This window comes from Balearica regulorum, chromosome 9, assembly GCF_011004875.1.
Source record: "Balearica regulorum gibbericeps isolate bBalReg1 chromosome 9, bBalReg1.pri, whole genome shotgun sequence".
Classification (NCBI taxonomy): domain Eukaryota; kingdom Metazoa; phylum Chordata; class Aves; order Gruiformes; family Gruidae; genus Balearica; species Balearica regulorum.
Window position 1 is genome coordinate 19,476,880 of NC_046192.1, and position 14,053 is coordinate 19,490,932.

Below are 14,053 nucleotides of genomic sequence, written 5' to 3' on the forward strand. Positions count from 1 at the left end.
AGGAGAATTTTTCATGGCACACATCATATTTCAGTTATAAATCCTAAACTTGCTATGTTTTTGAGTTTAGTTAGCAGAAACTCCATTGCATACTTGTCTTCTACTCCTGTAGCCCCAAGTAATTCCAGATCCCTTTCTATGAAGTTGAATACATCTGCTAATCTTTCTTCCCGTTGTTGTAAGGCAGTCCTGGCCTCATGAAGGCGTTTGCCAATTTCTTGATACTCCTCAGGTGTGAATCTTCTGTAGGCTACACACAAAGTTCTTAGTCCTTTCTGTAAGAAAATAAAAAAGACTACGTTCAGAGCAGACGAGATTCTGATCTAACAAGGCGTAACTTGCAATTTGTTCACTTCAAGCCACAGAATTTGGACTGGAAGAATTTTCTTCCAATCAGTTGAGCAAACATATGCACTTACCAAAGAAAATTCATCCACATGTACCCTTGTTTTGTCTATTTCTCCACTCTTACTACGAGGAAGAATGGAAGATTCTGCTCCCTTTGTGAATAAAAGCTTTTCCCCTAAAAAGTAAAATAGAACAGAAATTAAGAATACATACTATTTAAGAAGTTCTCGACTGCAGCTTGTGCAACTTCTGATCGCTTACCTGAGGGACTCTCTACAATGACACTCATTCGTCTGCGATTTGGGTCAAACTCCAAAACATGAAGCAATTTATACCTATATTTTGTGTTTTAAAAGAAGAGGGAAGGGGAAGAAAACATCTTAAGAAATAAATTTCCAGAGACAATTACTTATAAATATACACTCACCCCAGAGAGCTTTCCCCAAAGTGTCATTTTTATATAGAAACCCTATATGCTTCCACTGTTGAGCAACAATCCTGTTACTGGTGTTTGTGCAATTGATTGTCTTTCATATACATTTAATTCCATTCTACAAGAATAAATGGTTCTTCTACCAGTAGCAATAGTTTCTTGAACACTAGGCTTTACATCTGGAGATTACAATCAGCTCCTACCTATTCCTTTATCCTTCTATCATTACTTCAGGCATAACTTTGAAAACTGTATTTTATTTCTAACACTTGTAAACAAGCTACACAGCCAAAGAGTGTATGTTCCCTGATAACTGGACTGTTTTTTGTTATGTTACTACTAGCTTAGATCACATGGATAAAAGGTGTAACGACATACCACAGATATACGATTATCAATAATATTTCTACTCTTTTTGGGAAAGTTTAAAATATGTAATTAGATTATGCATACATTAGACCAATTCTGGGAACTTCTAGAACTTAAAACACAAACTGTAAGACTTGAATAAGCAATCCAGTTTTCCAGCTCTACTACAATCTCAGCCTCTGAGGAATGGGCAAAGATATAAACTGTTATAATGCACACCTACACAGAGAAACTCACACAAAATTCTTGCATCTCAGTTTCAATTGGTAAGGAATAAGATGCAAGCTGTCTTGAAGACATCAAGGGAAAAGCATTAAAAAGAACACGCTGTGGAAAGGCAAGGTTTTCTATGAACAGAGAGGATTACGAGGAGAACATTATATTAATCTTCACTACTGTTCTGTCTTTCAAAAGAAAAACGAGGAATAAAAACAAGTACCTTTCTGGTTTTCCAAGGCTTTTTACTTCCATAGCGTCCCCACTGGTTCCAGTAAATACTACTCCAACCCTAAAATGAAAAAATATACATTTAATTGTCACTTTAGCCATAATGGCTACTGATTGCTGGGGGCATGGGGAAGAAAAGAAAATAAGAGAGAGACTCTTACACCCCATTAGTGCTCTCTATTTCTAGACAAAATGAAGAATGCCCACTTTCAACAATGTTTTAATAGCAACATACTATGTCCCCTATCATTTCTCAATGATTTATAGAAATATTTTAAATCATCACTTTAAAATACACAAAAACCTAGGCATATACTATTTTTGTATGTTTTCATAGTAAACTGACAGTGCCAGGCCCTGGGCTTTACAATCTTTCTGAGCAGTATTTATGGTTGCTTCTACCACAAATTGCCTGCCCTAGTAGGCAATTTCTACTTTAGACAGTTTTGGCAGTCCAACTCACCGGCTTGCAGCTTCAACTAAAGCTTTCTCATCAGGTGAAGAAGCATAATACTCCAATGGGGATGCTAGTCCATTGGCGTGCCAGGGACCGTCAGCACCATCTGTTTGATCTGCATTGATCTGTACTGTATGACAAAGACAAACTGCTTTCAAGAAGAGTTCTTCCTCTTTCATCTATAAGAAAGAAAAAACTTTATTTGTAGCATTTAGGTATCAACCCAGTTTTGAACATACTTAATAAAAAATATGGTTTTACTTAAAAATCTGTCAAGTATTCCATGTTAAATAATCACATCTCAACATGTTTAATAAATATTATCTGTTCAGTAACACTTAATGGCTTCAAACTATTCAGAAATCCTGATGTTCTAAACAAATGCTAATGCTAGAAGAATATTCCTCTGAAATAAAACACCTTCTGTCTAGAATGCCTAATGGGAAGAAAAAAAAAAAGTCTTACCAAACTATGCCTATTTCCATCTGGAGAATCTTCAGAAAACCCCTCTGGAGTCAGTTTACCATTGACCTCTTGGTACTTTATGCCATTAATGGAGCACTCCCGAAACTGCATCTCATTTTCAGTTAATGTACCGGTTTTGTCTGTAAACACATACTCTACCTTTTGCAAAATAAAACAAAACACAGACTTGGAGTTGCACATACTTGTTAGAAGAAAGAAAAAAAAAATTCTCAACTCACACTCTCCACACCTTTTTTTTGATCATGTGAAAACTTTAATTTCTCCCATCAGATATTTTATACCTTATTTTCAAATTAATCAGAAATAAAAGCACAACCAATAAAGAGTCTGCAGTAATGAATTTTAATATCAAAAAAGAAGTAGAAAATAGAAGGTTAAAAAAAAAAAAAAGAGATAAAGTATTTTTTACTCTACCTGTCCCAATTCCTCATTGAGGTCTGAAGTATTTACTTGCGCTCTCTGGTTTGTTTCTTCATGATAAAGGTCAAGATCCCACCCAATAAAAAAGGATCCAAGAAATTTCTGCATCTCAACAGTCACATAAAGTGAAATAGGTATGATAAAATTGTAAAGTACCAGAAAAGCAAGAAAATCAGAAATAAATCTCAGAATCTACAAGAGAAAAAGAGAAAATGTAAATATTACTGCAATGATCAAGTGAAACATGGTTTCTTAGTTATGTTTCAACATGTATGAAAATAAAAAATTGACAGAGCTAGAGGAGACCAAGTCCCATGTACACATGAGAGAGAACACACACACAGTGACAATGCTGACATTGCCAGGTTGCCCCAGTAATGAGCCTTCAGACTGATGCAAAAAGACTGCCTTAAGCTATGACTGGATGTTTCAGTTCTCAAGTTCATTAATTTTTGTCCTTTCTACTGAATCTGTCAGGAGGGCTGCCAATTAATAGTAATTGTCATGGTGATTGTTTTCAAACAGGTCTCTTGAAAGAGTTGGGTCTGAAAAAACTAATGTGTTCCCCGTTCCAAACAGCACCATTCATTGGCTTTGCTAAGGAACCATAAATGGTGAAGGCAAAAAACTCATAGTCCACCATGTGGTCAGAGGAATCTGCAAGTTTTCCGTATTGGTTTAGGGTGGTAGAGCGACAAGAGGGTTCCTGTCTACTGGCATACCCCAGTGACATGGGTGATCTAGACTACATGACAAGAAAGAGCATCATCTCAAATCATTGTGTTCAAGACATACCTTTCAGGTAAACAGTGATGTAGTAGGATAGAAATTTCTCTTTATTAGGTATGACAATTTTAACAAACTCTGAAATGCAACATTATGGTCTCTTTGAAGTCTGTTTTGCATTTGCACAACAAACTCAGTATCTAAATTGTACTTTGGGAAGACTCTACCAACACTTGAATATCAAGCAAGGGGGATTAGAGATGAAAAAACCTGGGACATCTCTTCCAACTCTACCAGATATTGGTGTAGGAAAACATTTTGGAAAAAAAGGAGTATAGAAGTAGTCAACAGTTTGCAAAGCTAAATAATGTGTGTTCTTCCTAATTAGGGAGTATTGCATTAATTAATTAATAGAAGTCAGTACCACCGATGAAGGTGCCTTCAAAAATCTCAGGAAGTTCTTGCCTTAAGAGAACTTCCAAACTAAACCAGACAAGATAAAGTATCTAAAGGGGCCTACAAGAAAGCTGGAAAGGGACTGTTTACAAGGCCATGTAGTGATAGGACAAGGGGTAATGGCTTTAAACTAAAAGAGGATAGATTCAGATTAGATATTAGTAAGACTTTTTTTTTTTTTTTTTTTTTATGATGAACGTTGCCCAGGAGAAGTTGTGGATGCCCCATTGTAGGAAGCGTTCAAGGCCAGGTTGGATGGGACTTTGAGCAACCTGGTCTAGTGGACGGGTTGCAACTAGATGACCTTTAAGGTCCCTTCCAAGCCAAACTATTCTATGATTTTAAGATTGAGAGCAGTAATTCACTTAAGAGAAGATATACTGAGAAGAAGTGACAGTTACTAAGGTTAGCAAGTTTATTAAAGTACTGTCTATTAAATACCAATCAGGACAGATGACCAGAGAAAGCACTCCAAGTAAGGGAGTCAGCACATTAGGAAATGCAAAGCAGATTGTGGAAGTAAACAAGGGAGAGAAAACTAAGACATGATAGAAGGAGAGTGACATTGCAGAAACGATGGCTCTGTATGCTCCTGAAAGCAAAAGGTAAAGGGATGGAAAGGTTGAGTAAATACATATTTCAATTCTATTCGGAACTGAAGAGGCTCCACAGGTTAGTTTAACTTACAAAGCAACTACTTCAAATTAAGAGGAGTAAGAATTTACTTGACTGACCACTTCACACAGTTGGAAGTGAATTAGGTGGGTACAGGTACTAAAAATAAGTCACTAAACAATTAGAAAACTTTTAAATTCATTTAGCACTTTTCAACAGCGACACACTTAAATAAGATATTAGAATGTATTAAAAAGGTTTTGATAACTGTAGAGATAATCTGACAATAATTTTAATTAAAACACAGCATTAAGATAAAGACATTTTTTCCAGTTAAACCACAAAAACATTTTGCATGACAAGCTTCTGAGAAAGCTGCATGTTCTACTGTAATGCCAATAAACTCTTAACTCTCCTTGAGTCAAAGACATACTCAAATTACCTCTCTTTCCTTCCTGAACCGCTATGTACTAACTGTAAGTTGCGCTCTACTTACGAAGCAAACCAGCACTCTCCTGACTTGGGATTTGGACCTTTTTGCACACATGGTGCCTAGTGAGTGCATTCAATTCTCAAGGCTCTGGGAGATGAGGAGGGTGTGTGGGGGTGGATGTTAAACACCTGACACCACATCAGATATGGAAACTGTATTTCAAATTGTTCTGTGCTCTGAAAACAGTCTCTACTTCTTAGAATCAGCTCCAAACAGCTCCTGAACTGCTTTGGAATAAGGCAGACTCATACAGAAATCAAAATTTAAACGCAACACAGAAAAATACAGAACGATTAAAAGAAAGGCACTTCCCAGAACAGTAGACTTAAGGAACACTTCAAAGTATCCCTCCAATCTCTACAGAAAAGTGAGAAGGCAAGCAGGAGCTTGAGTAAAATTACAGCCTTACAAAACTGTCTGAACAATCTCAACATCACAGAATGTCCAAAATGCCTGAACTGTGAAATCACTGCAATAAAAAGTGCACAAGAACAGCTGCCCTCCTCCTCTTTTCATTTAAGGAATGACAAGAGACACCCAGAAGAACAACAACTATAATAAAAATATAGAACATCAGAAATATGTCCTAACCCACCCCAAATATTTCAAAAAGCTTGGTCTTTCCATAAAGGAATAAAAAGTCCAACAGGTAACAGAGGTAAGATATTTCTACACAAGGGTGAGGCTACATAGGACTAACTCTCTTAAAAATACGGAGACAAAAGCATACAGACTTGTAAGCAGTCATGTGGTAGTTACACCTAAATCCAAGAATAGGGACATAAAAAATATCACATTCAGTTTATAGTGGTTGAGGGTTCCACAGATACACAACTGTGCAGAGCTACATTACCTTACTGCTGTTTCTTTCATGCTCTGTTTTTTCATTGTACCAAGGCTCATCCCATTTTTCTTCAGCTTGCCACGCATACTTTAAAATAGTACTCAGAATGGCTTCAAAGAGGAGGATTATTAGATAAATAATCAAAAAGGAATTCATGGACCTGCAAAGAGGGGAAAACAAAAAAAAAAGAAATTCAGTTTATGTTACTTAATCTGTTGACACACTGTGGTTGCATGAATGGATCAAAAACTTATTGGACAATTTTTTTTCCAAATGTTTCCTGTGTTTGACACAGATATAAAGTTTCTGTGACAAACAAGCAACAGCAGTGAAAAGAAATCCTACATCTCACTAGGATACACTCTACATATAGCAATATAAAGACTAGATTAAAGTGCAAGAATACTCAACAGCTGACTTGTGTCACACCTGTTGTCCAAGATTTTGGGGACTGACTTATCTTTCCGAGAGTACCTAGCAAGGCTGTGATTGCCAAACTTGTGTCTATATTCTGTAATGCTACCCAGACCATCTTTCCACCCCTTGCTTTGACGACTAAACTTTTCTTGTGTGCTCTACAGTTCTATTTGTATGTGGCTACAGAAGAATAATCAATCTCAGATTTTTAGTAACTGGAAAAACAGCAACATATCAGAACTTCTTCTCCCTTAAAAATAATTCAGGAGGTTCAACATATAAATCTCTATTACAGTAACACCTATCCCATAACTACGAGCAAAGATTTTTAAAACTGAGCCTGTAACTTGTGCTAGAAGCAAGATTCATTGCAAAACAGTCTAAAGGATATAGCCTATCCAAATACATGAGAAACAAAGCTATCTTCCACTATACCAAATACTAAAGATTCAGGAGAAAGATTTGTAAGCAATTAAGACTTCATTTCAATCCATCCTCTTTAAAGGCATGTTGCAGTTTTACAGTAAATGATGACCAGAGCAGCAGAGGCTGGGACTGTTGTGAAAACTATCTCCAAGCATATAGTTCAAGCAACATTTCACCTATTGTTAAGTGTCCTCCACATCTCAGAAAAATAAACCTCCTAAACTAACTTCTTCTGGTTTAGTCCTTTTTATGCTTGGGTATTTCAACTTTGTACACTACTGAAAGATTCAATAAAGGATGAAATATCAAGAAACGGATTTTATCTTTATAGCTTCCTGCTGAAGGCAAAGCAATTACGCTGTCTTCCCTTGCCTACAACCCAATGATGCAATCATCCTGGTTTTAAAGTTACCAAGGAAAAACTAAGTTAAAACTCTACAAATAAGAAAGATATTAGAAAATAAACATACTTTTCTACTGCTGACCGTTTCTGAGATTTACTCTTGTAATTTAATGCCATCTTTGTCTCCATACCTGTATACACTGCAACACCTGGGAAGGAAAGGGAGGGGGAAAGAGTTATACTTTATTTTCTGCATCTATACAAAAGTTTTTCATTTTAAGAGACACAGAATAAAAATCAAGATGTGACATTACTTCTGTGTTTACTTTATTACAATGGTGAGACAGTATTTTGTAAGTATTTGCAATATTCTGCTTTAGTAAAACAGTACTACTGAAATAATTTTAACACCTACTAAACCGCTGTTCATTATTATGACTGTACTGCTCTTCAATATGTATTTTATGGAAATCAGAATGGTAACTCTCAAGAGAAAGTCTTGAACAATGGGTAACAGTAACAACAGTCATTTATCCATTGAAGTTAAGTTATTCCTTTATCAAACCACTTCAAGTATTTTCATAGAGTGGAGCTGGAACTTTATATCCTTAGAGATTCTTCAGCATAATATCATTACTTTCATCTGTAATCATATCCCCTCAGGTAACAGTCAGTAAGATTATTAGAATTTCTTCAGTGCAAGTAGAATTAAAGCACGGTTCATTAACATGTTTTAAGAAGAGAATACTCTTTAAATATTTAGGTGTCTACAAACCAAATATTTCTTTAGTGTTTTTTAATCTTGCTCCACGAAGTAAGAGACTTTCAGGCCCAAGAGGTCTAAAAAGAAGCAAACATAGTGGTATTTAAAAATTAGTTGTTCTGTATTCCGTAGGACTAATGAAATCCAGTTTCCTATGCGAAGTTGTCCTACATCCCCTATGAACTCCTATCGCAACAACTCCAACCCCACCCTCATTTAGGTCCATCTTCAATCCTCTTACCCCTTCTTACCACACCTCACCCACGAATCTCCGCAGAGCTCTCTGTTTCCTTTCATGTCTCCTTTGGTCCCTGCCACACTCTCCCCTATCCCATAACCAGTGATTGAGCTAAATATACCAAATGGCTGGTTCAGAGAGACCTGCAAGTTATTTAAGAAGCCCGCAAGCAAAATACCTGTGGAGCTCACAATGCAACAATAGTGCTATTTCAGGTTTGGCTTTTTTACCTATCTTACTTCTACCCTTCTGTCAAACTGAAATGATTGAGTAAGTTCAAAAGCTACTCATACCAGAGAAACAACCACCACCACCACAGTGTAAGTTCTGCTTCCTAACAAAAGAGTAAAATTTCGTAATTTTTTTTTCTTGTATCTATTACACCAGAATAATACATTCATTTGCCAAAGTTAACCGTAAACAGCGCTGTGAAAATAAAGGTCATATAAGGTTAGAGCCATATGTTCTATTCCAGCAGCTGCATCATCTTTAGAAACTGCCAGCATGGTTGGTTTGAAATATATAATAAATAAAAAAGGTGCATTCGCTATTTTTGCCAGTGTTTCAAATGAAAGCACAAACTGAACGACTGCAGTGGCCAGGCTGACATGCTGGGTATAAGCAAAAGAATTAAAAATCATACACTAAGTGTTAGTGCGTACAATCCCTTGGGTTTGTCTTTCTTTTCCATTAGCTGTACCACAAGCAGTCCATGATCACTATTATATAAACAAAGCTCTTATACTTGAAGTTCCTTTGAAAGCATAACCTGGAGTTACTCAAAAAAAAAAAAAAAACCAACAACCCCCAAATCCACACCCCAACGCCCACAGTTAAACATTTAATTTAAATGTTACTGTAAATGTGACAGTTACCATCACAAATACCATGTGCACCAATTGGTGCACATGGATTATGACAGGTTCTTTAAATCACACACACATACGTTAATATTTTAGGTTAGACTCAAACTTTAACTGAAAAATTGAACTAAAAGGGACTAAATGCTCAAGCGTTTAACCTTTTCTTACAAGAAACCTAAAGTATATTTCTAGATTCAAGTGTTTTCTGCAGTTTGTAAAACCAGTCTGACAAACCCAAAATACAAAACCTGATTCAGTGCAACAGAGACTAGACAAGTTTCTCTTTGACAGTCAGAAGATACAGCTCCACCAGCAGTCAGAACTTGCAATTATTTTTCACACTCCCCTTAAACTGGCGCTGGTACATGTTTGTCAGGTAAACCTGTCCAGCCTGGCTGTAATGAATTCTGAAAAGCTCTAAGTAGCACAGAAGGTGATCTTCGAAAACAGCTGAGTGAGGTTTTTGAGGGGCTTAGGTGGGTTTTTTTTGTAGGGGTGGCTAAGGCATTGGACTTGGGGCCAAGTGATCTATCTGCCTTCTACATTCCCATGTTTCTTGCAAAACCACTGACAAATTGATTCACTCTGAACTCCACATTACTCCTATCTAAAATTGACAGATGTTTGCCAGCCTCACAGGAGGCTCTCAGATCGAAAAGCTTTCAGTTTTTCAGACTGAAGACACACATTATGTGGAAAATAATACTGCTTTAATATTTGATTCAGGTAGAAATTTAAACTAAAAAAAAAGAAAAGATGTGTAAAAGATAACATTCTGGACATTAAAAGAGTGAAAGAATCATAACAGATTTACCTGTTTCTGTGACACATTTATACAGCATAACATAGCACTTCACATTTTAAGAAGAGGTGACCACGTTTTTTGAAAGCTTGATTATCAACAACTCGAGAGAGAAAACAATTAAGTAACTTGCATGATAAATATTGCTGAAAATCTGGCCATTTCTTGCGAGTGATTTCCCTGTCTGTGTTTCAAATCATGACCTTTCTCAGTCCTGTTCCATTTTCTCTCCTGTCCTGTTGTGGTGGGGGGGAGCGAATGAGCAGCCATGTGGATGCTTGGCTGCTCACTGGGGCCAACCCACCGCAATCAGCAATCATTTGAGGAAGTGCACATATACGTCTGCACGCGGCTTCACATCATTATTTTTATACTTTCACATGTGTTTAGGTGTATGCTACTTGCTATGACTGCACAGGGAAAGGTTGTGAGCATGTGATTATATGCACATAGCTTTATGTGCACACAATTGACTACCACAGATCGAAGCACTTACCTTTATAGTCCAGGTAGTACAGTAGTTTGAAACATATACCAAAAGCTACAAATTTGTAGCAGAGGCTTTGTTAAAATAGACCAATAATTTCTCTGAATTTCAACTGCAAAAACACCTGCTCAGTGCCTCTGATAAACAGATGACAGGGGATCTGTTGCAGTCCACATAATCTATCTGCCACTGGAAAACGTTTAAGATCAATAAATGTTTTAAATAACAAATAGCAACTAAGTAACCAGGTGATTACAAGTACCTAAAAGTTATCCCCTTCAGAACAGCCAAGCCTTCCAGAACAGTCCCATTAATCTGAAAAACTGGGTAGTAATGAACTTACTTTCACTAATTTTTTTCTCATCTCCATCTGAAGTATGCAGCTACAATTGATGCTTTCAGTAAAAATACCCCTCCCTTATTCAACAGTAACTCTTTTTTGTGATGGTCATGATTTTAACCACCTCCATCAGGTCTAAACACTAATCTTATAAAACTGTACTTACCGTACAATTTCTTCCGTGTGTTGACTTATAGTTATTCTTCCAACAAATCTATGAAAGATGTCCATATGTTAGAAATATCTACATAAAGACTCAAAAAATGTAAAAAAGTCCTCCATATTTTCGAAAAAAAAGTCATTAATGGTTCACAAGTTCAAAACAATCAAATTAAAACAACATTGCACCACTGGCAATAATTTTATGAAAGAGATTTAACAACAGAAACATTTATACTTCAAAAGAATAGTCATTTGAGAAAGCTATTAGTTTTCACTAATAAAACCACAAAAGACTGTATTTCTTCATTAAAACAGATTATGACTTCTTGATGTTTCAGTAAGAATTCCTCCACAAATATAAGTTAGCATATTATCCATCAGAAATAGTCATTTTTCATTTAATAAATCCAATCTAGTCTGATTTTAAAATCTGACACTTGCATATTTAGCATGACCCCAGCTACAAATAGGGACATAAACTTCTATAGTAATTGTACCTTAACTTGATGTTCTCTACAAACTGAAGATCAAATAATTGAACAGCTGTTCAAATTAAGTATCTTAGTTTTTACAAATTTAATACTTCTCAAAGATCCCAGAGCTTACTTAAGAATAACTTCTGTGATATACTTGGATTTTGAAAACTACTACCTCGTAGCCACCACTTTCCATTATACAATTCAGGAGAAACTTGGATGGGAATGTAACTTTTGTTACATATGATGCTATTTTACAGAGTCCAGGGCATTGCTTGCTGACATTAAAAGCTAAAATCAGATGCAACTGGTTTTAACCTGAATTTTTTCTGCCAAAGAATGGGGTTCAAATCTTCTCTCGAGCATAAGTAAAATAAATGTGACCAACACATCCTTAAGCTTACAACAACTTGCTACAGTTTGAGCTAATGCCATTAAAAAAATAAAAATACTATGTAGTACTGAAATCTCCTGGTAGAGCCTTATAGAACTCTTTCTCCAACCTGCTGCGACTCATGGGCCATTTAATTTTTTTTAAATTTGGAAAGAAGTTTACTGGTTAGAACAGAAATGTACATAAGAGTCATGATCAAAATACAAAAGGTAAATATTATCCTGTAATTTCTGGTTTACTACTGAAATACTCAAATTTAACTTGTCACTTGCAACTTTCAGTAAGTACATATGTATAAACACTTGGGCTAATTATTAAAACCTAAAATTTAAGCAGATGTCTGAAGTTATTTTAATCCCAGCAAGATCCATAACATTCCTAATATTAAACACTTCATTTTGATTTAATTTCAAAATATTTACTAATAAAGTGATACCTGTATAGATCTGCTTCTGGTTGCTGACATTCTATAACAGCTACAAGTTTGTCCAGGTTGGCAACAGACTGTAACACTGCTGTTTCTGGGACCGCAACATGTGTCTGTAAAACAGCATCTATTGAGTTAACGATAGAGGACTACCGGGCAGGGTGGGTATTTTAACGGGCTGAAATACAGACGACATCACAAATTAACTACATTCTGTTTCATAGCAGTAACCCAGACCTTAAGATTGGTCTCTCCATCCAAACTTGCAGTAGTAACATGGCATGAACCGTCGACTCGATCAGATGACAGAAGCACCAGATCAACAGGAAAAGTCTCGTCTTTGGCTACTCTGACAATGTCCCCCACCTATCGAAGCGAACACAAATGAGAAGTGTACAAATAGAGTTTTAAAAGAGAACAATCCATTTCAGCATTGTTACCAAATCACGATGAAACAGGCCACAATGATTAGTAATGAAAGAAGAGCTTTAGCTATGCAATAGAAACACCATCTTCGATTTGTCCTTAGGCACATACCCGAATGTTCTTAGATCTGGTTTTTACAAGGCCACCACTTCGAACAACATAAACCGGAGCACCGTTCACTTCATTGTCTGCTTTATGTCGTAGCCAGTCTTCATAACCCTGTGAAAAACACATACAAATTTACTTTTAAAATAAGAAACCTATGAAGTATAACTGCTATCTTCTAAGCAAATGTACTTCAAATCACTTACTGTGTAGCCTGAATACAGTTACTAACTTCTCTTGAGTTTCTACTACAGCTGTTACTCAAGAACCTGGGAAACCTCTTAATTTTCACTCACTTTACACAAGTAAGTAAATGCAAATAAAGTAGCAAAAGTGGTGAAGAAACTTAACAGTCCCATGTTCTGTTAAACAGGCGGTGACATTTTCTGCAGACGAGATGAACAAGCACCCATTCAATCTTTTCTCTATATGGATTAACATCCCACAAAACTGGGAATACTCACTCCCGGTTTCTCTTACATATTCTAATTATTAATTTTTTTTAAGAGAAGTAACAGACTAAAATTACTTCATGTCATACCATATAGCACTTCTTATAGTTAATGTCATAGCCTATGCATGAAAACTTAAGATTTCTTAATTTTGTATGACATCAGCTCTGTGTAGCAAGAGAAGATGACTGAGAAGGTTTTAGTTCTTTGGGAATCCTAATGCAACAGTTCACAGCAACTGAGTTTTATTTAATAGATAAATTAAGCAGTTTTCCCTTACCCAACATCTGGCACCTCCAAGTACCCTTTATCCCATGCACAGACATGAGCAAACATTTACGGGAGTGAATCCAGGTATGTTATTCCCCTCCTATTTTCCTAAACTATTATTACATTGCTTATTTAATCTAATAGCATGATTGGCAATAGCATGATCTCTGATCCTCAAGCCTAGGTACTGTTTGGAAAATTTCCCACAAGAAATGGATCAGTCTATGCAGGAAGTTCAACTGCCTCTTACATGCTGGCAAGACTCCTACAATCGATTTGCAATAATAGGGACGTTTCCTAAAATGCTTTTCTGTAGGTACAAAAAATGTAAGAGAGTTAAAACCACTTCCTTGTAACTTTGCATACAGAAGAAGGAGACCCTCTGAAACAGTAGGCATAATCCAAATTCATCCTAGAACACTACAAATATTTTATATGAATGTCACAATAAAAAGAGTACTAATGGAGATGCAGTTTGGAGAATTCTATGGTTGACTGGAGTTTGGAGGAAAGTTATATGAGTTTAGCATGTTAAAAGTATAGTTTTGCAGTTCAACCTTTATGCACC

At 36.2% G+C, this 14,053-nt stretch overlaps 1 protein-coding gene across 8 annotated transcripts in view; it reads right to left on the reverse strand.

Annotated features, from left to right (window-relative positions):
* Positions 1–14,053, reverse strand: part of ATP11B (ATPase phospholipid transporting 11B (putative)) — a 68,921-nt gene that overhangs the window by 32,356 nt on the left and 22,512 nt on the right. For all 8 annotated transcript variants that reach the window (XR_012836808.1, XM_075761473.1, XM_075761471.1 and 5 more), the window contains exons 5-18: positions 12,770–12,877; positions 12,470–12,598; positions 12,242–12,345; positions 10,940–10,987; positions 8,056–8,120; positions 7,408–7,489; positions 6,104–6,254; positions 2,955–3,152; positions 2,520–2,678; positions 2,061–2,233; positions 1,590–1,658; positions 610–683; positions 420–523; positions 94–275 (exon numbers count right to left, since the gene is read on the reverse strand). Coding sequence is in view for 7 of the 8 variants with exons in the window: in XM_075761473.1 (XP_075617588.1) it covers positions 94–275; positions 420–523; positions 610–683; positions 1,590–1,658; positions 2,061–2,233; positions 2,520–2,678; positions 2,955–3,152; positions 6,104–6,254; positions 7,408–7,489; positions 8,056–8,120; positions 10,940–10,987; positions 12,242–12,345; positions 12,470–12,598; positions 12,770–12,877 (1,646 nt within the window). In the remaining variant the exon portion in view is untranslated. The remainder of the gene's footprint in view (positions 1–93; positions 276–419; positions 524–609; positions 684–1,589; positions 1,659–2,060; positions 2,234–2,519; positions 2,679–2,954; positions 3,153–6,103; positions 6,255–7,407; positions 7,490–8,055; positions 8,121–10,939; positions 10,988–12,241; positions 12,346–12,469; positions 12,599–12,769; positions 12,878–14,053) is intronic.